Source organism: Propithecus coquereli, unplaced genomic scaffold (assembly GCF_000956105.1).
Source record: "Propithecus coquereli isolate 6110/MARCELLA unplaced genomic scaffold, Pcoq_1.0 Scaffold39, whole genome shotgun sequence".
Taxonomy (NCBI): Eukaryota; Metazoa; Chordata; class Mammalia; order Primates; family Indriidae; genus Propithecus; species Propithecus coquereli.
Genome location: NW_012149618.1, coordinates 657,024 through 682,389, shown reverse-complemented (window position 1 = coordinate 682,389; position 25,366 = coordinate 657,024). Strand labels below are relative to the sequence as shown.

Here is a 25,366-nt window from a genome sequence, read left to right as displayed (position 1 = left end):
ATTCTAGGTCTTTTTCAATATATATGGAAAGACAGTCAAAATTTACCGAACATTCAAGAAAAGTCCACAGTAGGAAATAAAGCAAATTTAACCAAGAAAGTAACTTTGCAGAAAAAAGGATTAGTACAGAAAATGGATAAACACTAAAGTATTAGTAAGTACAATAAATATTATCACACAGATTAGAAAGTCTGTCACATCCATAAAAAAGTAATAGACTCCTAAGAAAAAAAATTTTTAGAAATTAAAAACACAGTAGCTATGCTTAAAAGATCCCAATAGATGGACTGAAGAGCAGAATGGACACAATTGAAGATTCCGTTTTGATCTGGAAAACAGACCAGAGATTCTCTCAGAATACAAAGAAAAATGGCACGGAAAAGAAAAACATAAGAGAAAAGATATGTGCCATGGAGGATAGAGCCAGAAGTACCTCAGGTAGTAATGTAGGATGATAACTATCCCCCGCGAGACATTTGCACGTGGTATAGTCCAGCTTAAGTCTGAAGACTACAGTAAGGAAAGGTGCCTGATTTTCCTGGGTAGGCACAAGGTTAAGATGTGGGCCAATCAACAATAGACTGGTTCTAGTAATAGGTAGTGATGGACAGCATAGAGGCTAGAGGCAGGCAGAGAATTAAATGTGATTCTTTTTCTCTTCTTTTTATATGTTATCATATTTTTGTCTCCATCTTCTTTTTTCTTTTTCCTTCTCCAATCCTTAATTCTTTTTTCCTTTCTCACACCCAGCTTGTTTCCTTAGCTTTATGCCTCCTGAATTGTTTTTTTCTTTCTGTCTATATCTAAACATTACAGACTGGCTGTCTGAATCTATTGTCCTCGCCCTCACCTACCTCAATATCTTCCCCCGTGTGTTCTTGGCCTTTGCAAGTCAGCACAAGGTGTAACATTCTGGCCTATTTACATATTTTTATTTATATGCTGTCTTCAGGAGGGGAAATCTCGAAGAGGGAGAAAAAGAGCTATTTGCTTCAATACAGACTATGAAGGAAACATCCCACTTGTGCAGAGTTGTAGAGCTAGAAGATACTTTCTATTTTTATTAACTTTAATTTTTATCAAATTAACAGACATACATAATTTATAAGTCAGAACCAGAAGGCCCATAATGAATAAAAGCAGTTTCTTGCCCCACCCCTTCTGATCCCTTGGTTACCTCTCTCTCAATAGAGGCAACCACTTGCAACGCTTACAGCAGTTTTCTTTGGCGTTCATCCATGTATTTCTAAATATGCATATGATACTTCTTGGTATCTCGATTTTACATTTACTTAATTCCCATCATTATAGATGAGGTCTTAGTTCTCCCACACCTCTCTTACTACCATCTTGGCTCCTAATTCTCCAACAGAGATTATAGTTTTATATAAAATCAAAGGTTAATTCTTTATGACTCTTAGGACTATGCAAATATTACTCACTGCTAAGTTAAGTTGTGCACTTTGTTCAAACCTTCTTTCTTGTACCATACTTTTTTCTGGAGTTAACGATTTTCTTATTTTTTCATTTGTCTGCTTCTCTAGGGGAATTTTCCAGATGTTACATTTTGACATAAATCTATCAATAATATTTTCTATAGACTCAAGATCAATTTCATTTCTTCCCTGGAGGCCTCCTTTCCAGAGGACTCACCAGGCCCCCTGGTTCAATGTGTGTTCACTGTTCCCTAGTGTTGTTGAACAGCTGTCATTCCTAGACATCCTTTCAGATCCCTTGTTTCCCCTGGACCTTGTACCTTTTTCTTTTTTGGTTTTCCCCATGTTTGCAGAAGTACATCCTCCAGGGCCTTCCCTAGAAAAGGTGAATATACCATGCAAATATTTGAGCCCTTTTATATCTGAAAATGTCTTTATTCTACCTTCACAGCTACTGGAAATGTGAATACCTAATTATTGGCTGGAAATGATTCTAGCATAGGGTGTTTCTAAAATAAATTTTATTGATGTGTAATTTCTACACAATAAAATGCACCCATTTTAAGTTCAACAAATTTGGTATAGTTCAACAAATTTTGGGAAAGGTATAAACCCATCACCTTCCACCCAAATCAAGAAAATAGGATATTTCTACCATCTCTAAAAGTTCTTTCATGATCCTTGGCTGTCAATCTTCCCTACCACAGCCCCACACCTGGCAACAAATGATCAGGTTTCTACTACTACAGATTAGTTCTGTCTGTTTGAGAACTTGAATAAAAGAAGGAATATATATGGCTTTTTTTCACTCAGCATGTTTTCAAGAATAATTCATGCCATTTAACAGTAGTTTCTTCTTTTTCATTGCTGAGAATTGTTTCATTTTATGAATAGACAATTCACTTGTTGATGGACATGTAGGTTGTTCTAGTTTGGAGCTATTATGAATAAAGCTGTATAAACATTTGTAGTCAAGTTTTTATGGGCATGTACTTTTATTTCTCTTATTTTTTTGTTTGTTTATTTGTTTTAATTGAGATAGGATCTCACTTTGTTGCCCAGACTAGAGTGCAGTGGCATGATCATAGCTCACACCAACCTCAAACTCCTGGGCTCAAGTGATCCTCTTGCCTCAGCCTCCAAGTAGCTGGGACTACAGGCACATGCCACCACACCTGGCTAATTAAAAAAAAATTGTTTTTGTAGAGACAAGGTCTCTCTATGTTGCTCAGGCTAGTCTCAAACTCCTGGGCTCAAGTAATCTTCCCTCGTTGGCCTCCCAAAGCGCGAGGATTACAGTGTGAGCCACCATGCCCAGCCTCTCTTGTTAAATACCTAAGTGTGGGATTATGGTATTTGGTAATAGTAAATGTATGTTTAACTCTATGAGAAACTGCTGAACAATTTCCCAAATTTGCTGTACCATTTTACATCTCACCAGCAATGTATAATAAAAGTTAAAGTTGCTCCACATCTTTGCCATCATTTAGTACTGTCAGTTTTAAGAATCTGGGGCATTCTAATGGTATGCAGTAGTATTGCACTAGTTTTAATTTGCATTTCCTTGATGATTAAAGATACTGACCGTCTTTTCACATGCTGACTGGCCATTTTCATATCTTTTTTTGAAAAGTGTCTTTTGAAATCCTTTGCCTACTTTTTAGATTGGGCAGTTTTTCCTATTACTGCTAGTGTGGTACATTTGTTAGAACTGATGAGTCAAAATTGATACATAATTATTAATTAAAGTACATAGTTTACATTAGGGCTCACTCTTTGTGTTGTACATTCTGTGCATTTTGAAAAATGTAAAATGACATGTATCCACCAATACGGAATAATCAAGCAGAACAGGAATATACCTAAAAATCCCCTGTGCTCTCCGTATTCATCCCTGCCTTTAGCAACCACTGACAAAGGACCCCTGGCAACCCACTGATCTTTTTACTCTCTCCACAATTTTGCCTTTTCCAGAATGTAGTTGGAATCATACAGTATGTAGCCTTTTCAGATTGGCTTCTTCTCAGCAATGTCTTTTCATGGCTTGATAGCTTCCAAGTCTTGGCAATTATGAATAAAGCTGCTATAAACATTCATGTGCAGGTTTTTGTGTGAACATAAGTTTTCAACTCATTTGGGTAAACATCAAGGAGCATGATTGCTGGATCATATGGTAAGAGTATGCTTAGTTTTATAAGAAACTGCCAAACTGTCTTCCAAAGTAGCTGTACCATTTTGCATTCTTACCAGCAATGAGAGTTCCTGTTGCTCTATATCCTCGCCAACATATTGTTGTTTTAGTTTGCAATTTTCTAATGACATACGATGTTAGGCATCTTTTCATACGCATATTTACCATCTGTGTATCTTCTCTGGTGAGGTGTCTGTTCAGATCTTTTGCCCATTTTTAAATTGGGTTGCTTGTTTTCTTATTGTTGAGTTTTTAAGAGTTCTTTGTATATTTTGGGTACCAGTCCTTTATATCAGATATGTGTTTTGCAAATATGAGTTAGGAATATTTCCTTTGCTTCTATTTTTTGGAAGAGATTATAGAGAACATAATTTCTTCTTTAAATGTTTGGTAGACTTACCAGTGAACCCATCTGGGTCTAGCCTAGTGATTTATGTTTCTGAAGATTATTGATTCACTTTTTTTTAAAAGAGCAGAAGGTTTAACTTCTAATAAAATCCAATTTATCAATTTTTTTCTTTCATGGTTTATACTATGTCCTACTTAAAAAGTCTTTGTCTATCTCAATGGCATAAATATTTTTGTTGAAAAGTTTTATAGTTTTAACTTTTACATTTAAGTCTATGATCAATCTGAAATGAGTTCATTTTTTGCATATGGAGTGAGGGGGTGTTGAGGTTCATTTTTTTCCACATGGATATCCAGTTGTTCTATCACTATTCGTTGAAAAGACTATTCTTCCTATTTGCCTTGGTGTCACTATTGAAGATAAATTCACCATATAAATGTGGGTCTGTTTCTGTACTCTCCATTCTGTTGCACTGATCTATGTTTAACCTTATTCTAAAACCATGCTGTCTTGATGACTGGTGCTTTATAGAATTGTTAAAATCAAGTGGTATAAATACTTCAAATTTTCTTTTTTTTTTTTAAAGTGGTTTTGGCTATTCCAGACCTTTGCACTCCCATATAAATTTTAGAAAAAGCTTGTCATTTATACTAAGATGCCTGCTAGGATTTTTATTGGGATTACACAGTTCAATTCCGGAATAACTGACATCTTAAAATATTGTATCTTATAGTACATGAACATGGTATCTCTTTCCATTTATTTGGCTATCTCTAATTTCTCTCAGCAATGTAGTTTTCTGTGTAGAGTGCTACACATATTATTCCATTTAAAATTTATGCCTCGAAATTTTATATGTTTTAAAATTGCTTTTTCTATATCATTATTCAATTGTATTTGACCAGTATGTAGAACTATAATTGATTTTTATAATATTGAGTATGTGTATTATGAACTTGCTAAGTTCATTTAGTTCAAATAGCCTTTTCCTCCCATTCTTTAACACTTTTCTTTTCTTTTCTTTTTTTTTTTTGAGACAGAGTCTTGCTCTGTTGCCCAGGCTAGAGTGCCGTGGCGTCAGCCTAGCTCACAGCAACCTCAAACTCCTGGGCTCAAGCAATCCTTCTGCCTCAGCCTCCCGAGTAGCTAGGACTACAGGCATGCGCCACCATGCCTGGCTAATTTATATATATATATTTTTAGTTGTCCAGATCATTTCTTACTATTTTTTAGTAGAGACGGGGTCTTGCTCTTGCTCAGGCTGGTCTCGAACTCCTGACCTTGAGCGATCCACCCGCCTCAGCCTCCCAGAGTGCTAGGATTACAGGCGTGAGCCACCGCGCCCAGCCTCTTTAACACTTTTCTATTAATAAAACGCATCTTTACCTTCTAACGTCTAGCTTCAAATATTATACTATTTTATATAAACAGAACTGTCTCATTTCTTTCACATCATGTTGTACTATTATTGTCATACATTTTACTTCTACATATTGCACAATTTGCTATTATTTTTTGCTTTAAATAGTTATCATTTTTCATTTAAAGAAAGTAACAAATGAGGAAAAAAGAATTTTCCATTTATTCGCACCTTTACTATATGTTTTTCTTTATTGCTTTATGTAGATCAGAGTTTTCATCTGCATTCATTTTCTTTTAGCTTGAACACTAGTGTAAGTCTGCTGGCAATAAATTTTCTCAGTTTTGTTTGTTTGAAAACATCTTTATTTCACCTATATTTCTGAATGATACAGGATATAGAAAGTCAGTTGTTTTCTTATCTTGGTATATTTTGTATCATTTTTCATCTTTCTGTCATTTTGAATGATACTAGGTATAGAAAATCAGTAGGTCTATATTGTTGTTCATCTGACATATGTGTCATTTTTCTCTGATTGGTTTTAAGATTTTTGTTTCAGCAATTTGATTATGAAAGGGCTTAAAGAATTACTAGTTTTCTCTGTGTTTATTTTGCTTGGGGTTCATTAAACTTCTTGGATCTGTAGGTTTATAGTTTTCATCAATTTATAAACATTTTGGCCATTATTTTTTCAAAAAAATTTTTCTCCTCTCCTTTCTTGAATGACTATGTGTATGTTAGACTATGTGGGATTATCCCATAGGTGACTGAGGTCCTCTATACTTTTTTGGCCTTTTTTCTCTCTTTCAGTTTGAATAGTTTCTCACTGCTTTTTTTCCTGCAGTGTCTAATCTGCTGTTAGGATCATCCAATGAATTTTTCATTTCAAATATTATATTTTTCAGCTCTGCCAGGTCTATTTGGCACTTGTTTTGTAGTTTACATTTCTTTCCTCATTATGTTCATGTTTTCCTTTAAATTCTTAAACATATAAATAATAGCTGTTTTGAAGTCTTTTTCTGTTAATTCTAACATCTGTATCATATCTAGGTCTCTTTTTATTAACTGATTTTTGTTCAGGTTTTGGCTCACTGTTTCTTGCTACTTCACGTGTTTATTAATTTTTTATTGGATGCTGGAAATTATGAATATTACATTGCTGAATGTCTGAATTTTGGCGTCTTTTAAAGTCTACTGACTAATATTTTTTCATGTTAATTTACTTTTACATCAGCTTGATGCTTTTGAAATCTGTTTTTTAGATTTGTTGGGGAAGGTCTACAGCAAACCCATTGCTAAAGTGAGGCCTTTTAAAATTTTCTACTGGAGCTGTGCTTCCAGTGTGAAGGTCAGAGATAAGATGATGCCGCAGGTGTAGGTCTCTCTGCTTGTCAAGCTCGGCCACTACTCTGTTCTGTTCCCCGGCGTGGCCTACAGAGCCACATGCTATAGTTACCTAAAATCCCAGGCAGAAGAGGAGAGAAGGATAGCAGTGGAGGAGAAAAAGGAGGAGGATGAATTGAAGAGGATTATGAGAGAAGTGGCAGAAGCCCAAGATGATAGCGTATTTGTGTTTTGTTTTTTTCCTTCTTCTATGACAGCATCTTAAAGTGAGAGGTCCACGAATGCCTGCTTTTGTCAGGAGCAGTAGTGGATAAATAAAGCTTCCTCTGTAGAGGAAAAAAAAAAAAATTTTTTTTTTCTACTAAATGTCCCACACGTTTAAGAAGTTCTACCCAGTCTGGTCAGAACTCGAATATCTTCCAATCCTGTGTGAGTTCTGGCAGTAGTTCAGCTCATAGCTTCCTGACAGTTGTTCTTTCTTCACAGGCTGTTCTGTGCCCCACCTGATGGATTTCATGTTACAGTGTAGTATTCGGTCCAAGAGTTAAAAGGACTCTTAGTCAGATTTACACAGCTCTTTTACTACATATCCTTCTCCTCTCTGGAACTCTGTCCAGCAAGTTCTAGTTGCCCCAGGCGCACTGAACTCTGATTGCTGTTTCATCAGTTTAGTAAAATATCTATGCTCATTCTGGGTTTGTCCTACCTGTAGTTGGTTTGGTAAATGTCTCCAAGAAAAAAGCCTGGATGACTGCAGAGCTCACCTTGTTTGTTTCTCTTTTAGAGATCACAGTCCCATACTGCCTATTGTCTATTATCTGACAAGAATTGTTTCATATATTTTTGCATTTTTCCAGTTATTACAGTGCGAGGGCTAGTCCAATGCCAGTTATTGTCATCATGGTTGAAATTATAAGTCCTTTTTCTCAAATGATAAGACACTGATCTTTTGTCTTCCAATGTCAATATTACCTTTGCAAAATTCCTGATTCACTGTATATAATTCACTTCTTCTCTCTGAAGGTTTTAGAATCTTTTCTTTATCTCTAATGTTCCAGATTGATATACTGACAAATTTTGGTACAAGTAATTTTTTTTTTCACGTGTGTTGGGTACCTGTTGAACCATTTCAATCTGTAGAATCATATCCTTTAGCTATTTCCAGAAAATTCTCTTGTATTTTTTGTTTGATAATATCTTCCTTTCCATTTTCCCCCCCTCATGGTCTGTTTCTGGAATTCTTATTAATTGTTATTGGCTCTCTGAGGTAGATCTTGTAATTTCCTTAACTTTTTCTTCCCTACCTTCCATTTATCTTTTCATCTTTTTGTTCTTTCTGGGAGCTTTTCTCAGCTTTATCTTCTCATATTTCTCCTAAAATTTTTGATTTTGGATATCTCATTTCTAAGACTATTTTCTGTTCTTTGTCCTTTTTTCCTTCCCACATTATTCATGGATAATATATCTTTGTCTTTCCAAAATTTCTAGTAGTTTTTTTTTTTCCTGGTCCAGGCACTCATTACATTATTTCCATCGCATACTTTTTTTCTGTTTGTTTCTTTTGCTCCCTTTCAAGTAACAGATTTTCCTTAAAGTACTGATGATCCTTGACTGTGTCTGTTAAGTCACTATTTTAAGACATTGACTGGGAGGACTGAGTATGAGGCTTGTCTCTTCTGGTGGCCTTCATTGTTGGATGATTAAATGGCAGAATGGCTTTTGCAGTTATATACTCATATCTAGATATCTTCTTTCTGGCTATTCAGTGTCCCCTGAGGAAACTCCTCCAGTTTCTCATATTAGATGAGAAAGGGGACAAGGACCCCAAATCAATCAATATGTAGACGTTCTTTTTTTTTTTGTTGTTGGGAGACAGGGTCTTGCTATATTGCTCAGGCTGGTCTCAAACTCCTGGCCTCAAGTGATCCTCTCACCTCACCCTCACAAGTAGAAGGTGCAAGCCACTGCACCTGGTCCTTTCATTTTATCTCTTTTCAGCCTTGTATCTGTCTCCCTAACTGTGCCTGATATCCCACAGTCTCCAGTCTCTGTTTCGATTAGAAGAAATTGAAAATCATCTCATCTAATTCTTATTTTGCAGAAAATTCATTTCCTTCAGGTAACACTGCTAATAAATGGAGAATGTGAGACTTGAATCCAGGCTCCTGACTCCTCCTCTAGTGTTCTGGTCAGCTAAAATATTGCTTCCAAAAACATCACAGATGACTCAAGATTCCTCTTTGCAGCTGTCTGGAAATCTTGGTAAACTTTTAGGAATTGGGTCATGACAGCTAAAAGCTCTGGTAAGATGAAATAAATGAAGTCCCAGATCTGATCCCAACAAAGGAGGGACAGGACTAAGGTCTGAAACCCAGACAAATTTTGAAAGTGAACTGGTTAGTTTCCTTTAGTTACAAGGTCACATAATGGAATTATTATCACTGTTTTTTTTGACGTCAAAATTTGATGGATGAAAAAATTTGACAGTCCTATCTTCATGAATTTGAAGTGTTATACTATCCAAATGTCTCTTAATTAGGAGAATGCTAACCTGGGTTAGAACAACAGTAACATATTTTAACATAGTTGCCTCCTAAACAATACCGCATGGAAAACTCATTCTGTGGGGTAACATGTATTACTTGAGAAAAGGAATTTCATAACCAAGAAAGTTTAGGAAATGTTAGGTTAAAGAAATCTCAACTAGTTTCTTTAATACAGGACTTCTCAAAATCTTTAATAGGCACTGGGAAACTTCAAAAGAGGAATGTATGGGACATGTGGCATTTGCCCAGTGTATTTTAATACAGAATCTTTTTTTTTTCTAGTTCAAGGAAGCCACTTTGGGAAACATAATCTGACCCGATATTGTATTTCTGAAAGTCCTGTTATGGGAAGTTTTGGGTAAGAACACAAAATTGCTCTCCTTAACATCAACTGCTCATCTGAATATTAATTACAAAAGGGTACAGGTCATGCTATAATTTAAAATACATATAATAAATGAAGTTCATGCGTCTAAATATAACTGGTAATTATCTGTAGTGGCAAAAATGAAAACACATTTCATTCATAAGCAAAAGGTCTATGTAAAATGGTGAGAGCCAAAGTGCTAATCCATATTACCACTAAACATTTAAAATGAGGTGTTGTCTCGAACACATACTATTTAGCCTGGAAGTGGGTCTGGCAGTGGTGGACTGTAGTGAAGCTGGCAGGATCTCCGATTTGATGGCTACATTGGTGACCGCACCATCCATCCTGTCTGTCTCACATAAGCCTGGCAACTGTGCTGCCTTCTCCAGCGTGGGCAGTAACTGATCAAACTGGTCAAGGTCAGCTGTAAACTAAGAATAGAAACCAAAGTTAGAGGAAGTATATTCTACACTTTCACAGGAAACAAATGTAGGAAAAAAGATCTTCCTTTAAACTCTATGAATTAAGTGTGACTATGAGAGAATAAAGAAATTAAAGTAATTAGAATGGTTGGGGCTTCTTTGAAATTACATGAGCTAACTATTCTACTGGGGAAAAATATTTGGATGCTTATGGTGTAATATTAATATACTGCAGGATATAAGAAAATATACATATGATATTTATCTCCTATATCTTAGTATAAAATTTATGTATAGAAAAAAGATTGGACAGGAGAAAAAAGTCTCAAAAGCACCGTGTGTTGTTGGTGACATTATGGGTGATTTTCTTCCTGTCATATTTTTCAAAATTTTATGTATAATGATTTAATTTATATTTATATTGACATAACTTTTTAAAATAATTTTTAAAAGTTTGGGAAAGCTTTTTATAAGATCTCAGAAAGGTCACTTCCAACTTTAGGATTTAATATTATAAGAAACATATCTTCGAGAATAGTTAGGGAGTTCCTACGTTCATCTGAAAGTCAAATGTAGGAAAGTTATATATAGAAGAAGAAAATTGGCCTTTATTTCACAAGAGTATTACATTATGATTACTTTAAGATAATTAATCAACATGAAATGTTGGGTTTCATCATTTAGTTCAACTAAAATTTTTGTTTCCACATTGTATAAATAGAATTATATGTATGTATTTTTAAAATGTCTGATTTCTTTCAAAATTATATTTCTGAGGTTCAGGCATGTTGTCACAAGTAGCAGTAGTTCATTAATTTTACTACTGAATACTATCCCATTGTATTAGTATGCCACAGTATAATTATCCATTCTACTGTGATGGATTTTGGGGTGGTTTCCAGTTTTTGGTTAATACAAATATAGCTGTTATGAACATTTCTGAACGTGTCTTTTGTTACACATGTGCAAAAAGCACTAACCATAATGGAAAAGATAGAGAAACTGAGCTGTATTAAAATGAAGAACTTTACTTTATCAAAAAGCACCATTAAGAGAAAGAAAAGGCAAGCCATGGAAATATCATGAGAAGATATCTGCAAATACATAACCAATAAAGGACTCATATCCATAAAGAACTCTTACAAGTCAGTAAGCAAAAACAACACATTAAAAAAATGGGTAAGAGATTAGACAATTTACAAAAGAAGATATCTAAATGACCAATGAACATTTATGAGGGAAATGCAAATTAAAACTATAAAATACCACTATGCACACCCCAGAATGGCTAAAAGTTTAAAAAATTGACAATACCAAGTATTAGCAAGGACGTGGAGCAACTAGAAGGAATTCTCATACATCTACTTAACGTATGCATATCTTATGATCCTGCAATTCTATTCCTAGGTATAAACTCAGCAGAAATGCATGCACATGTGCACCAAAACAGATGTATCAGGATTGTACACAATGGCATTATTTTATAAAGTTGTTACTTATAAAGTTAATTTAAAAGAGAGTTTTAATATACTTATTATTTAAAGCTGTTTTTCTGCTTAAAAAAAACAATATTAGTTTCATCGTACCAAGAAACATGAGACACAGCCTTACCCTCAAAGAGCACACATACGAAGAATCAGTCAAAATAGTGTTACTATAAATTATAAATATAGAAAATACAAAGCACTATGAGAGTAGAGAGGAAGAAAATGTCTAACTAGGGCTACTTGGGGAAGGCTTTATAAAGATGTTGTTTGAATTGGTTTGTGAAGGATGAGTAGAAGTTCAGCAGGCACAGAAAAAGAAGAGCAAGGCAGAAGATGCTTAGAAGAGACATGGCTTATCTCAGGAATGGCATGGACTTCCATGTGCCTAGAATGCAGTATGCCTGAGGGAAAAGAGAGATTTTTGTGAGATGAGGTCAGAAAATCAAGCTGGTTCAAGAAACTGAAGGGCATATGCATACTAAGTGTAAATCTCGTTTCACAATGGAGAGTTTGTTGATAAACTGCTTTGTAAAACACTGCCAGCTATCTCATGAATGTCTATATTCCATCTGTAAATAATATGAAAGCTCTTAGAGGAGAGGGACCATATTTTTTGATTTTTTTATATTCCTTCAGAGTCCACAAGCAATTATTCAATACAAGAAGGTACCTGTTAATTTTCACCCCACCCCCATCCCATCCTAAACATAGAGGTTCCTAATCCATAACAATTTCTGGAAAGGTTTATTTTTTATTTATTTGTTTCAGGGAATTTTATAAAGGGTAATATTCTGCTACCTAGAATATTCAAATTCCTATTCTCTAATGATGGTTGAGGGTGGTTGGAATCAGATGAAAAGGAAAACAGCCTTAGAAAATGCTTCAAAGAAAATAAAAAGCAAGCCAAACTAGGTAGGCTTGTCCATCTCCGCATATTTCTCTATAACTTCGTTTACATCACAGGTTCCCAAACTTAGCTACACATCAGAGTGCTCTGGGGGTAGTCTTTAAAATACAGATTCCTAGATCCTATTCCCAGAGAGTTAGATTCAATAGGTAGGGCTGGGAGGAGGGGGCAGGGAAAATATTATTAAAAATCTCTAAAGATATGAACTCTGATTTTATACAGAGAAAGAAAAATATGCTTTTTGAGAATGCCACATTAATACTGTAGCCCTCTGAAGTTCTAATGAGAACTTTTTAGGGCATTTTGTGACTTTTCAACTATTGCTGCTAACCTCCTAATAGAGGACCATCGGGCCAGGTGTGGTGGCTCACACCTGTAACCCTAGCACTCTGGGAGGCCAAGGTGGGAGGATTGCTTGAGCTCAGGAGTTCAAACCAGCCTGAGCAAGAGTGAGATCCCTGTCTCTACTAAAAATAGAAAAATTGGCTGGGCATAATGATGTATGTCTGTAGTCCCAGCTACTCCAGAGGCCGAGGCAGGAGGATTGCTTGAGCCCAGGAGTTTGAGGTTGCAGTGAGCTGTGATGATGCCACTGCATTCTATCCCAGGCAACAGAGTAAGACTATGTCTCACAAAAAAAAAAAAAAAAAAAATGCCCATTGTATAGGAAAAAACAGCACGAATCCAAATCTGGTCTATGGTTGGAGTAGAATAGATGAAAAGAAAAAATAACTATGAAATATCATTCTCTGAAGCAAGGAATTACCTACCTGGTTCTGGGACTCCAGTTTAATTTCCTCAGGAGCAGGTTTGGGGTTGGTCATTGGAGTTGGGTTTGTGTTACAAGGATCCATCTGTTCTTTCTTTTCCACTTTCACCTTTACATCATCCAGGCTCAGGTTTGGAGTTGATCTTAAATCCTTCTCATCTTTATCTAAAAGGTAACGTAGGAGCTGATGGTCCTTTGATTCTTTTTTCTTTGAAGCATCCAGTTCTAGTTTTATACTAGAGTTCCCTTGTGCCTGTCCAGTTACTGACACAGAAGTAGATGCACTGTCCTTTTTATCAGGCTCAACAGACAAAGTGGTGATATCTGAGGGGCTACCCTCCTGTAAGAGTCGGTGCAGAATTTTGTGCCTCTCTGTAAGTGAGCTATGGGACGAGGGGCAAGAACCTCCTGAAGAGTTAGCAGAGGCAGAGTTGGAAGTGCCTGTGCAAGACAGCACATCTTTGCAACTTGCGTCTATATCAGCATGTCGTAACTGCTGTTCGGCAGTTGTTGTCAAAAGCTGCACTAGTTTGTGACTGGTTTGAGAGTATTTACTGTCTCCATCTGACAGTCTGTCATTGTTATGCACAAGCCCTGAATCCAAAGGTTTGCCATCACTAGAGCTGTTGTCAGATTGAATCATTTCATTTAAAATGGTTGTAATCTCTTTGTTATCTTTGGACTCAGCTTTTGCTGGTTGTATATTTAATCTGCTCGGTGAATTCTGTGAGCTGATCTGCCTGAGGACTGGAGAACTGGCAGAGAAGCCAACGGAATTATTGGGTCCTTCATTCATACCCTGTAAAGATGTTACTGGGATATTTGAATAAGATCGGTTACTATTATTACAGGCACTACCTGTCATGCCAACAGGGGAGCTTAATGTCGAAATATTAGGAGGGAATGAACTGTTTGGCATCCTGGGCCTTGTTGCCAATCCAGAAGTAACCTGTCTCCTTGGAGACATGAACTGTGCTAGGGATATTCCTGTACCTTCCATAGGAGAATTACTGAGGTTTAAAGAGGGATTACTGCTCTGGGAACTGGCCTGTCCTTGGTTTAAGGCAACATTGGCTACAATCTGATTTCCAGGTGAGCATCCAAAACTCCCTTGGCTGTTGCTAGAATTACTATGAGTGCTGCTATGAAGTTCTGAGCTCTGTTGTCGGTTTACTCTGGTGGATACCATGTTGCTGTTGGATGGTGGCAATGTGGATGAACGAGCCACACCATGAGCTGGAGAGATATTAGGATTGACCGAGGGGTTTACTCGGGGAATTGACATTCCAGAATTAGTGTCATCTTGAGGAGAAAGCCCACTGTGTTCCCTAGGGGGAAAAAGACATTATTATTCAGACATCTTCCCTTGTTTCCATTAAAATATATTTTTATGATGCATATTATAAAACAAGACTATTAACTTCATTAATATTGCAAGCTATCAAGTAAAGAGCTTCTGTTTCACCTTAAGTTAAGGAAAAACACTGGACTATTAGTACTACTGTGAAATATTAGCACCACTTGATAAGAAATAGTGCTTATGGACTCAAATTTTATAATGGTCTCAATTACATGTGAAAGAAATCCTTCTTGGTCTTGGAAAAAATCTAATATATGTACTTTTAAATTTTTCTAAACTTAATGCAAACATTATAATACTTTTGGTTGAAAAAGAAACTTCCCACACCTCTGTTTATAAAGCACTTATTCATGACTCCCCTGTTACAGCTTTTAAGTATTTCAACTCCAAAGAGGAAGACTGGGTAAGGAAAATACTGTGTCACTGATGTAAAAATTAAAAAGGGTGATATGCAAACATAGCAGATGTTTTAAAAGAGAAATCACAATATGAAAAAAAGAACTGTGCTAATTCCACTCACAAGCATAATTTAAACTAAAACTAGAAAAAAACTGAATGCTGAATTCAGGTTTGCAGTGAGTTCTTTACTCAAATTCATAATTATAACAGATTTGTGACTGGCATTACCATGTTCCAATAAGCAAATATATCAGATGAGGAAAAGATGAAGTGAGGGGAAATGTCTTTGTTTTTAATGTTAAATTTTAAATAGCTGTAAATATGGGATTTTGAATAAATCATAAGTTAAAGAATAGTTCCATGAATTTACCAAGTATACCAATATAAAACATATTTAGAGAGGGGAACAAATTAGAGGCAATGATATTCAAAAATCTCACGTTGATAGTGTAATGATTTATAGTTTCTGTGAGAAATTGTCATCTTGAATTCAGGAGCCACCAAGTTTGCCCTAATGAAAATAAAGCACTTTCAAAAATAAAAATAAAAATAATAATGTTAATAAACTTTGCAATTTTTTACAAGATTCATATATGGAAAGTTGGACATTTTTAGCCACTTTTTTTGTTTTATCTCCTAAAACATGTATTTTCAACCTCACCTTTCCTGTCTCCCTTTATGAACAAAAAAGCTATTAGGCGACAAAACTATAAAACCTAATATGGATATATTAAGTATATACTCATCATACTAGTTCTATGCCTGATTTAGAATTTCTGATTTCTTGTCATCAAGAGCATAAAACGTTTCTCTAAGAAGAGATATGTGAACTGACTTATTTCATATGAAGCTCTCCAAATAAGTAGTACCTGTCGATGATATGAATTCCCATGATGAAAGGTTGCATGTCTGGACTTTGAGGGTAGCAAAGTTTACACTTGGTGTGGGCGCTAAGCATTGTCCCATCATTCAATATGAATCTATAGGATGGGCTGGAGGCAGTGCCACGAGTCATCACTGTTTCAAACAAAAGAGAAACCTAGTTAAAATTCTGACACTTGTATGTTGGGCAAAGGAGAGTCACCAGGCCTTATTTCTACCTAGAACTTCATTTTAAATGTCCTCCCAACTGCTGCCTGCTCAGACTCAGAATGAAGAATAGTTCAGACAAAGCAGATTATCTGAGAGGGAAAAATGATTCTGGATGAAATATACCACTTGAAGACAGGTTTTAATTTAGTTCTATTTGAATGGGTGCCTCCTCACATAAATTATGATTGTAAAGAAACCCCAAACCAGGAAAATATCAACCTTAATCTTTCCCTATACTGGGGCAGCTCTTCAAATCTATAAAGTCTCCATTAAAAATACCACGAAGTACTTTTCTCTCCTCTCACTCTCACTGTTATCTTTAACAAGTTTCGTTTTGTTTTTTCTTTTCCTGGCTGACTTTTTAGTAACAGCTCTATTGAAATAAAATTCACATACCATAAAATTCACCCTCTATGTTTTGATTGGTTTACAGAGTTCCTTAACTAATATTCAAATTTAATTTTTCACTGAGGAATATGAGTCATTAAGGTCCCATTTTATAAATTATTATATTCATATATATTATTTTAATGTTTGAATTTTTTAGGTTTAGTAAGCAAATTAAGATAAAGCCAATGATTACTAATATAAAGAACAAAAACTAGCTTAAGACAGTCAAATCACTTCATAAACAACATAATTTACTTACTTTTGTTTTAAAGCTTTACTATCAGCAGACAAAATTCTAACCATATAGGTAAGTCTTTATTAAATATGTAAAGGCTATACCAGACTATTAAGTAATAAAATATCACTGATGTTTCAGTAATACAACAGAATTCTATATTAAGAAAGACTTAACAGATAGATTCAGCTATATCAAGGTTAACAATCATATCCATTGAAACACAAGAATTACTACCACAAATGACTATTATAATTTAGTCTATAATAAATGTTAGTCCTATTTTTCAGAAAGGGCTTCAATTACATTTTAAAGAACAATGAAAGAGACTTCAAATGACCAACTAATAAATAATTTTTGAAGCTACATATTACTTGAAGACAAGAGATGCTCTATTTTATTGTCTTGGGTATATAGTATCAACTGAAAAAGTTGTAAATCTATACCATAATAAATCTGCCTAAGGACCCAAATCAGGGTATAAACTTAATCGAAAGGATTAAGACTTATGTCCAACCAACCACATTCTTTACCCAACTGGCAATTTTAGCTAAATCACTGGCTGAAATTATACCAAATATAATGCCGGAGAAATTTAATATCCAATGAAACAATAAAGGATGAAAAAGAGTCTTTTTTGAACACTGATAATTTTTTGTGGAAGGATGTAAGTAAAGGTTTACTATAGCAAATCCTAAAAACATTAACAATCTCAACTGTTAAAATCTCTTTAATATTTTGGAAAATACAACTTCAACAAAAAGGTAGCATTTAAAAATAAATCATTAACCCAGGATAATAATAAATCTAAAGATATATAAAGGGCCAGACGAGACAGACAATATATCTCATGTTATTTTGCTTATGCCATTTTATCCATTTCCTCATCCTTGTTTACTGCCCTTTAGGATATCCTCATTCTGTTTGAAAACAGTCACTGGCTCTTCACTATAGAGCTGCACCACTGTCCAATATGGTAGCCACTAGCCACATGGGGCTATTTAAATTTAAGATTAAATGAAATTTAAAATTCAGTCCATCCATCACACTAGCCACATGTTAAGTATGGATTAGCCACATGTAATTAGTGGCTACCATATTGGACAGCACAGCTGTATACAATCTGACTTCAACTTGCATTTTTAACTTTATTTCTCATTACATATATCCCTTTGACTAGGAATAGATAATTTTTACACATTCATTTTTCTTCTTTAGCTAGAATAAACATAAAGACTACTATGAGTCCTATTCTTGTTTTCCACTCTCTATTGAATCCTGCACTATGCTTTGCAATAAAATCTTCCAGTAAGTACTGGCTGATTGATCTTCAACTTGAATCTCATCTAACTAGACTGATAATGACATGTGATAAACCGTCATAACTTTTCTTTAAAGGGAAGATTTTCAATCTTAGCTATGTTCTTAAATATTCATATTATATCTCAATTTACGTTTTTGCTCTTTTAGGAATCTGGACTTAATTTTGTAATGGAAATTAACGAAAAGAAATATCTTGATCTATTGACAAGCCCTATAAAGTGAGAAAGAACTAGAAACTCAGGCTAACATGAGAACATTAACATATTTTATGTGGATTATAGAAACATCAATAGTCTTTTTGTTAATTATACTGCCTAAACGTATAGAACTATATCTAAACTGGGAAACATTTCTGAATTTGGGGAATCCTATTAATTTAATTCAAGGAAATTATCACACTTTTAAGTTTTGAAGATAGACTATTTTGGATGAGAATGTGTGGAGTATAATTCACACAGCCATTCTTTGAAATGAGAAAAAGGCAGTATTTAATTTGGTAAAACTTCAATTAATTAGAACTCAATAAAACTCCCCAGTTAACGGAAATTTTGGTGCTTACCTAATTGTTCAGATCAAGAGGTAAACAGGAAGGCAACATAGGTTAACGGAAAATATAAGAGCACAGGAGTCAGATTCAGGTTTGACTTCTGACTTTGTCCTTTATAAGTTTAGGACTTAATGCAAATTAACTCTCACCCATCTTAGTTTCTTCATCACTAAATGGAGCCAGTAATATTGTGAGATAGTATCTATCATGGAGCCTAGTACACAGCAAGTATTGAATGAATATTTCCTTAATAAACATCAAAGGAAAACAACAAACAAGCAGATTCCAAAGTGCATATGTCCTTAGTCATATACACATTTAGTCAATCCCTAGACACCATTTATGCCAATAGCTTCAACCCTATATAACCAATCACTAATATTTTGAATTAAGAGACGAGTAAGGTAGCCACAGTTCTTTACGGAATTGGTTCAATCAAGATTTGCTCTGCACACCAAATTTTTCCTTTAAGTGGGTTTCAAGGATTAGTTTTGAAATCCCATTTTGATCAGAGGTCTTGGCCTTGTTTTCTGATCTAGTTTTGCCAGCTATACAGCTAGCATTTTGATCTCTGACTCCTGTGTCCATTTCTAAACTTTACAGAACACTTAGTGGGGAAGGATATTATTGCAGGGGTATTACTGACACCCCAGAAACTCTCCAAAGAACCTTTAACATGACAACTGTTTTTGTTTTGTTTTTCTCTCTAGAATAGGCCTCAAAAAAGCTACAAAGCAAAGGAAACATTAAATTTCCCCTGGTTACAGAAGCTGTAGAAGTAGAGCTATTTGGGTTTTTGATCCCTCCCAATTTGGTGCTGAGATAACCTCAAACAAGCATGCCTTATTGATGTTAACTAAATGTATGAAATGTGTGGCAGGGTACTATGGGTCAATGTTGGTAGAGATTTCTTTTTCTTTTTGGTATTTACCTAAATATATGCAAAAGAATGCAATTTTTAAAAACTGTCATTAGGTACAGAAAAAATAATTACCCCTGGATGTTCTAAGATTTTCAGTCACCATGAGTAAATTCTATTTAGTGTATCAAAATTTCTACAAGAGGATAGTAAACTCATATTTTAAAATTTCACAACAGAGTTTGACATAAAAAGATTTTCAGTTAACTGTTACGTGGACTATGGAATTAGTTACATTACACAAGTCTCAAAGAAAATTCTAGTTAATCATTAATATGGGTACTTATGTTTTATAGCAATATTTCCAAACTTCTGAATACTATAATCTCCTTCAAACTCTGACTCATTATATTTTTTAAAAAATGAAAATAGCTTTATTTTGTGATTATAAAATTAAGATAATAGATGAACAAAGAACAGGTAAAGATAAAGTCATTAGTAATCCTATCACACATAAATAACCACTGTTAATATTTTGTTAATTTTCTAGAATTGGAAAGTAGGAAGATATACAAGAGTGAGATCACACTATATATGCTGTGCTTTCTTAACCTACTTTTTAATATGACAATATATCACAGCCATTTCAAAGACAGGAAATGATGATCCATTATATCACTGTATACAGGTAAATAGAACTTTCATAAAACTAGTCTCTAGGCTATATAGCCTAACATTTCCCAGACTACTATTCTCTCTGCTAATTGATGTGCTCCAGAAAAAGGTATTCTGTATGAAAAAAAGTCTGAGTAACAAAGTTTAAAAGGTATTCTTGTTGTAGAACTTCCCAGAAACCTTAAATACCTTAAGTGTGCCTTATAAATCCCCAAAAGTGGGAGACTAAAGCATTTCCCAAACTTAATAAAGCATGAAACATCATTTCCCAGTTATAGCTATTAATATCTTGTAGAACCTAGGTTTATGTTTTACAAACTTCACTGTAAGAAAATATCTTAGACTACAGACTTTGATTCAGTAGTGTGGGGTGGGATCCAGAAATCTGGTTTAAAAAAACTGCCCCAGATGAATCTGTCTTATCAGGGACCTTGGGAAGCATTATAACTTAGACCTTTCTTTAAAATAATGGTTCTGAATTGAACAGAACCTGGAACCTTTTCCAAACTACATACACTTGCATGGACCTTCTCCAAGTTTAAAAGGCTCCTTAAATGATTCTAATATCCATTTCCTCTCAACCTCAATGTAGAACCAATGGCTTTAATTTAGTCCATTGCTGAGTATTCCCACATATTCTTTGACTGAAATGTTTTTTCAAATTTGACTCTGGAAAATAAAATAGTTAAAAGCAGTTCATGAGTTGTCTCAGTCAAAAGTAGCCAAAAAATTAAGAGCTAATTTTTTTTTTTTTTTTAGTTGGGGGATCTCCCAGCGAAACGGTAAGATCCACACCTGATGTTCATTCATTTATTTATTTATTTATCTATTTTATTTCAGCATATTATGGGGGTACAGATGTTTAGGTTATGTATGTTGCCCTTCCCCCCCTCAAAGTCTGAGTCTCAAGTGTGTCCATCCCCCGGATGGTGCGCATCGCACTCTTTGTGCATGCATATACCCATCCCCTCCTCCCCCCTGCCCAACATCCAATAAATGTTATTCTTATATGTGCACTTATGTGTTGATCGGTTAATACCAATTTGATGGTGAGTACATGTGGTGCTTGTTTTTCCATTCTTGGTACACTTCACTTAGTAGAATGTGTTCCAGCTCTATCCAGGAGAATACAAGAGGTGCTAAGAACTAAAATGTTTAATGCATATTAGGATTTTACACTAGCTGCTGCCTTCAAAGAGTAAATTAATGGGCAGGAGAAAAGACAACAGATGGAGGACAAATTTTTCTTGCCTAGATAGCAATCACTGTAAAGTTTAACAGAAATCAAGGATGCAGTGGTATAATTTGTCTCACTCTTTTCACACGGTCCCTAAGTGAAGAGACAGCAAGGTGACTGCAAAAGCAAATTATACCTCTCTCTAATCTTAACAGACCAGTGGTTCTCAAACTTAAGCATTATCTTTAAGGTTTGTTAAGATATCGGGGCCCTCATCTGAGATTTTAATTCATCACGTCAACATCTTTAACAGGTGATTGTCATGTAAGCGTTTCACAGGGCCACATTTCTTTTACTAGACACTACTCAATATAATATGCCAGAAAAAGGCGTGCTCAAACCATGAAAGCTGTTTGGCAAGTTGTCCAGAATCTACAAAACACTAGAATCATAGTCCTGTGAACTCTGGACAACTTAATTCTGAGAAAAATGTAAGTTATTTATATTGAGGAATTTTGTTTTCTTTTTTTCCTAAAAAAAGGTAGAGGGAGAGAGCATTAAGAAATGATTAATTGGGAAGAGACGTTGGACTATACTTGCATTTCTTTACGTTTTACTCTAAACTGTTTCACTTTGTATATTGATGACACACTGGTTAATTATGATAATTTAATTAATCTATTTTATGGGGAATTCTAAGTATAGAAACACATACCTTAAGTTGTGGCCCAATCACTTCTATGTGCCTAGTCATTTGGCCAATGAGACAATAATCTAGACCTGCTTTGCCTTGGTGAAAATATATACAAATTACAGACAAATAAAATTAAGTCTTTTAAGTAAAGCCTTAAAAAGCCCAACTTACAAAGTTAAGGCAAAAAAAATCAAGGAGTACCATATACTTCAGAACTTTAGGCAGTGAGTGGAGACAATGCTGAGTCCCAAACTTATGCAACAGTAAGTGCCACTCTCGGTAGAGGAAGTCACAAAGTTCACATTCAGTGGATGGCATTAGTTACTTATTGTGATGATTTCTAAACCTGGCTGCACTTCAGGGTTGGCTTGGAAACTTTTTTAAAAATTCAGATTCTTGGCTCTAAACAGTGAAATACAATCTTGGGGGTGGCAAATCTAGTTAGGAGCCCACTGGAGAACCATTAGTCTGTAGGAAGCTGTCCCAGAAGTAACCAGGACTGTGAGATTTATATAGATGGCTTCCCGGAAAAAAAAAAAAAAAAAAAAAAATCAAGCTACTTCCTCCATATACCACTAGGAAGCAGATGACCTAAAATGGAATGAATGAAAAATCATCTGTAAACTTAAGGAGACCTAATGTTATGGGAAAACATTAAAATTAAGAAAGATGATGGAATAATGAAAAATATCTTAAATTTCTTTTTCAGAAATAGCCATGGAAAGAGTCTCTTGCCAATGAAACTATCTAATTAGAGATTAGAGAATAAATTACATTGGAAAAAGAGTATTAGGCTACTGTAATTAAATTACAATATTTTAAAAGTACATCAGAATCCCTTAACTCTCAATCTCTGTGAACTTTCTAGCCTTAATTCTCAAATAACTTCCCTACTTTTCCTATAGTATCGTTAAATTTCTTAAGGGCAGGGAATATACTTATTTTATACTCCCATAGTACTTAGACCCAGCAGCTATTTAATAATTAATAATTTCATAGGATATATTTTTCGACTTGAAACTTCAACCTGAGTCAGGAGATACTGGTGCTCTGTCATAAAGTAAACATGCATGATACTAACTAATCTCTGTATTATCCAGAAGCCCTTTGACATGTTTGTTCTGCTGGGAATGATCTTCAACAACCAGACAAAAATATCACTTCCTCTCTGAAGTTATCCTTAATTTTCCCACTCAGAATTAATTTTTTATTCTTTGGTTACAGCTCTATTATAACCCACATCACAATGATCTTTAGAGTTGTCATATATTCTCCTAATATATTATGCGCTCCTTAAAGGCAAAACCCTGCTTCTTAGTCATTGCTGTTATTCCTGGCACCTTATATAGTATTCTAAGTATGTTAGGAACTTGATACGTGTCTGCTGAATGAATGAATGAATGAATGAGTGAGTGACCACCACATGACATCCTGTTCTTTAGAATGTGCATCCAAATTTTAGGATCCATTCGTGAATTACTTTGCTTACCCATTTCTTCCTTTCCTAAAACAGATTATTGCAAAAACTATAATTTGGAGAAAATACTTATATCAAGCCATAAGTTATATACAAACTATTCCAATATTACTAAAGAGCAAGGTTAATGAAAATAATTGAGAGAGAAACTTTACCTTCTTGAAATAGTTGTCTGGCATAAGATGGCTCTCTGCCCTGAGGTTGGAAAAAAGCATAAATGCACTTCCTCACTAAATCTTCCCAGCCAGTTCTGCCAGCAGCTCTCAGGGAACTAGTATCAATAGAGATGATTTTACCTACACAAAGAATGAAAGTTTACATTTATGACAGCCTTTTGATATAAATCATCCATATTTCAAAACTAACAACTGCATCTAAGGAATAGTCTCTCCTTTCAAATGCTCGATAGACAAAAGCATTATTAATTTTTATTACATATAATAATGAAGCATATTATTAACATAAAAATTGTTTTGGTCTTGGAGTGTGTTATGTACTAGTATTTCATATTTTAAAATTCAATTCTGGTCAAGTATTAAAGTCATATTTCGTCATACCATAATGACCTGAAGCTGCTGAGACTAATGCAGTTCAGACTCCTCCGGCTTGCTCTTTGCTCCCTGCTCTCTATTGGGGAGGGAGAGGCAGAGACGAAATACGTTGTTTTGGTTTAATTTCCAATAACTAAGTGCAGAGAATCTGACAAAATAGGCAAGCTTTTTTCTCATATTATTTATTCTCAAATGTAGACAATATTACATTTCAGAATAAACAAAGACTGAAGGCAACAAAAGTTAAATAAGAAAAGGATAATAAGTGAGAACATGAAGATTTGCTAGGCCTTACACACACAAAACTTATGCTTTATAAAATTTAGTTAGGATTTGCTATTGTTATCATATTTGAATAAATTTCCTAAATGGCTATGAGAGAATTCAGGAAAATCATTCCTCAGTTAATCAAAGACCAGTTAATCTACTTTGTGATTATTCAGACTTGTTTTATTCTACGTTTTATGCAATCTTATATTCACACAATATAAGTAAGATATCTAATACATATAAATTAAGAATTATATTAATAAAATTATATATTAATAAAATAAAAACCTGCACACCCACCACTCAACTTCAGAACTTGACGTTACCAATAACATTCCATTACATGTGCACTCCTCCCTTGTTGAATCCTCCCACCCCATCTTTAAATCTTCCAATGAATGAGCAACTAGACTGTTTCCAGTTTTTGCCATTACAATCAATTCTGCTATGAACATCTTTCACATGTTCCATGGTGCAGGTGTGTGAGAGTTTCTCTAGGGTATACATGTAGAAGTAGAACTGTGGATTGCAGGTTATGTAAATGTTCAACTTTATAATATTAACTGAAATTGTTTTCCAGAAACTTGTACCACCCTGTGCTTCCACCAGCAATGTGTAAGAGTTACTGTTAATCTAACATCCTTTCCATCACTTGATATTGTCGGGCTTCTTTATTTTTCACATTAGTAAGTAAAAAATAATATTTCATTGTGGTCTAAATTTGTATTTCCCCAATTCTTAATGAGGCTGAGTATTTTTCATGTTTACTTACTACTAATGTTTCCTCTTCTGTGAATGCCTGATTATATCTTTTCTCCATTTTTCCTTTCCTCATACAATCAATTCAAATCTACCCTACTGTTTTTGCCTCCTCACTTAACTAATCCTTTCTTTATATATTTCATTTGGTTTGCTTACAAATAAAATATTCACTGACTTCTTTAACTTAGTTATGGTCTTGAATCTGATGTACCCAAGCCTACTTGATCAGGTTATCACCCAAGTCTTGGCATAAATGTAGATGGCAGAAAGAAAATAAACTGAAACTCAAATAAAGGAATTTTGTTATTTAAGAACAATTTTGGGAAGGCCTGGTAAACACTGTAACTGAAATTATACATGATTTTGGGTTTTAA

The 25,366-nt window shown here is 34.7% G+C and overlaps 1 protein-coding gene across 1 annotated transcript in view; it reads right to left on the bottom strand.

The window, feature by feature from the left end:
• Positions 1-25,366, bottom strand: part of NCOA1 (nuclear receptor coactivator 1) — an 82,741-nt gene that overhangs the window by 54,154 nt on the left and 3,221 nt on the right. Inside the window, exons 2-5 of the mRNA XM_012652405.1 lie at positions 23,565-23,705; positions 15,810-15,957; positions 13,183-14,509; positions 9,847-10,027 (exon numbers count right to left, since the gene is read on the bottom strand). Coding sequence (XP_012507859.1) covers positions 9,847-10,027; positions 13,183-14,509; positions 15,810-15,957; positions 23,565-23,705 — 1,797 coding nt within the window. The remainder of the gene's footprint in view (positions 1-9,846; positions 10,028-13,182; positions 14,510-15,809; positions 15,958-23,564; positions 23,706-25,366) is intronic.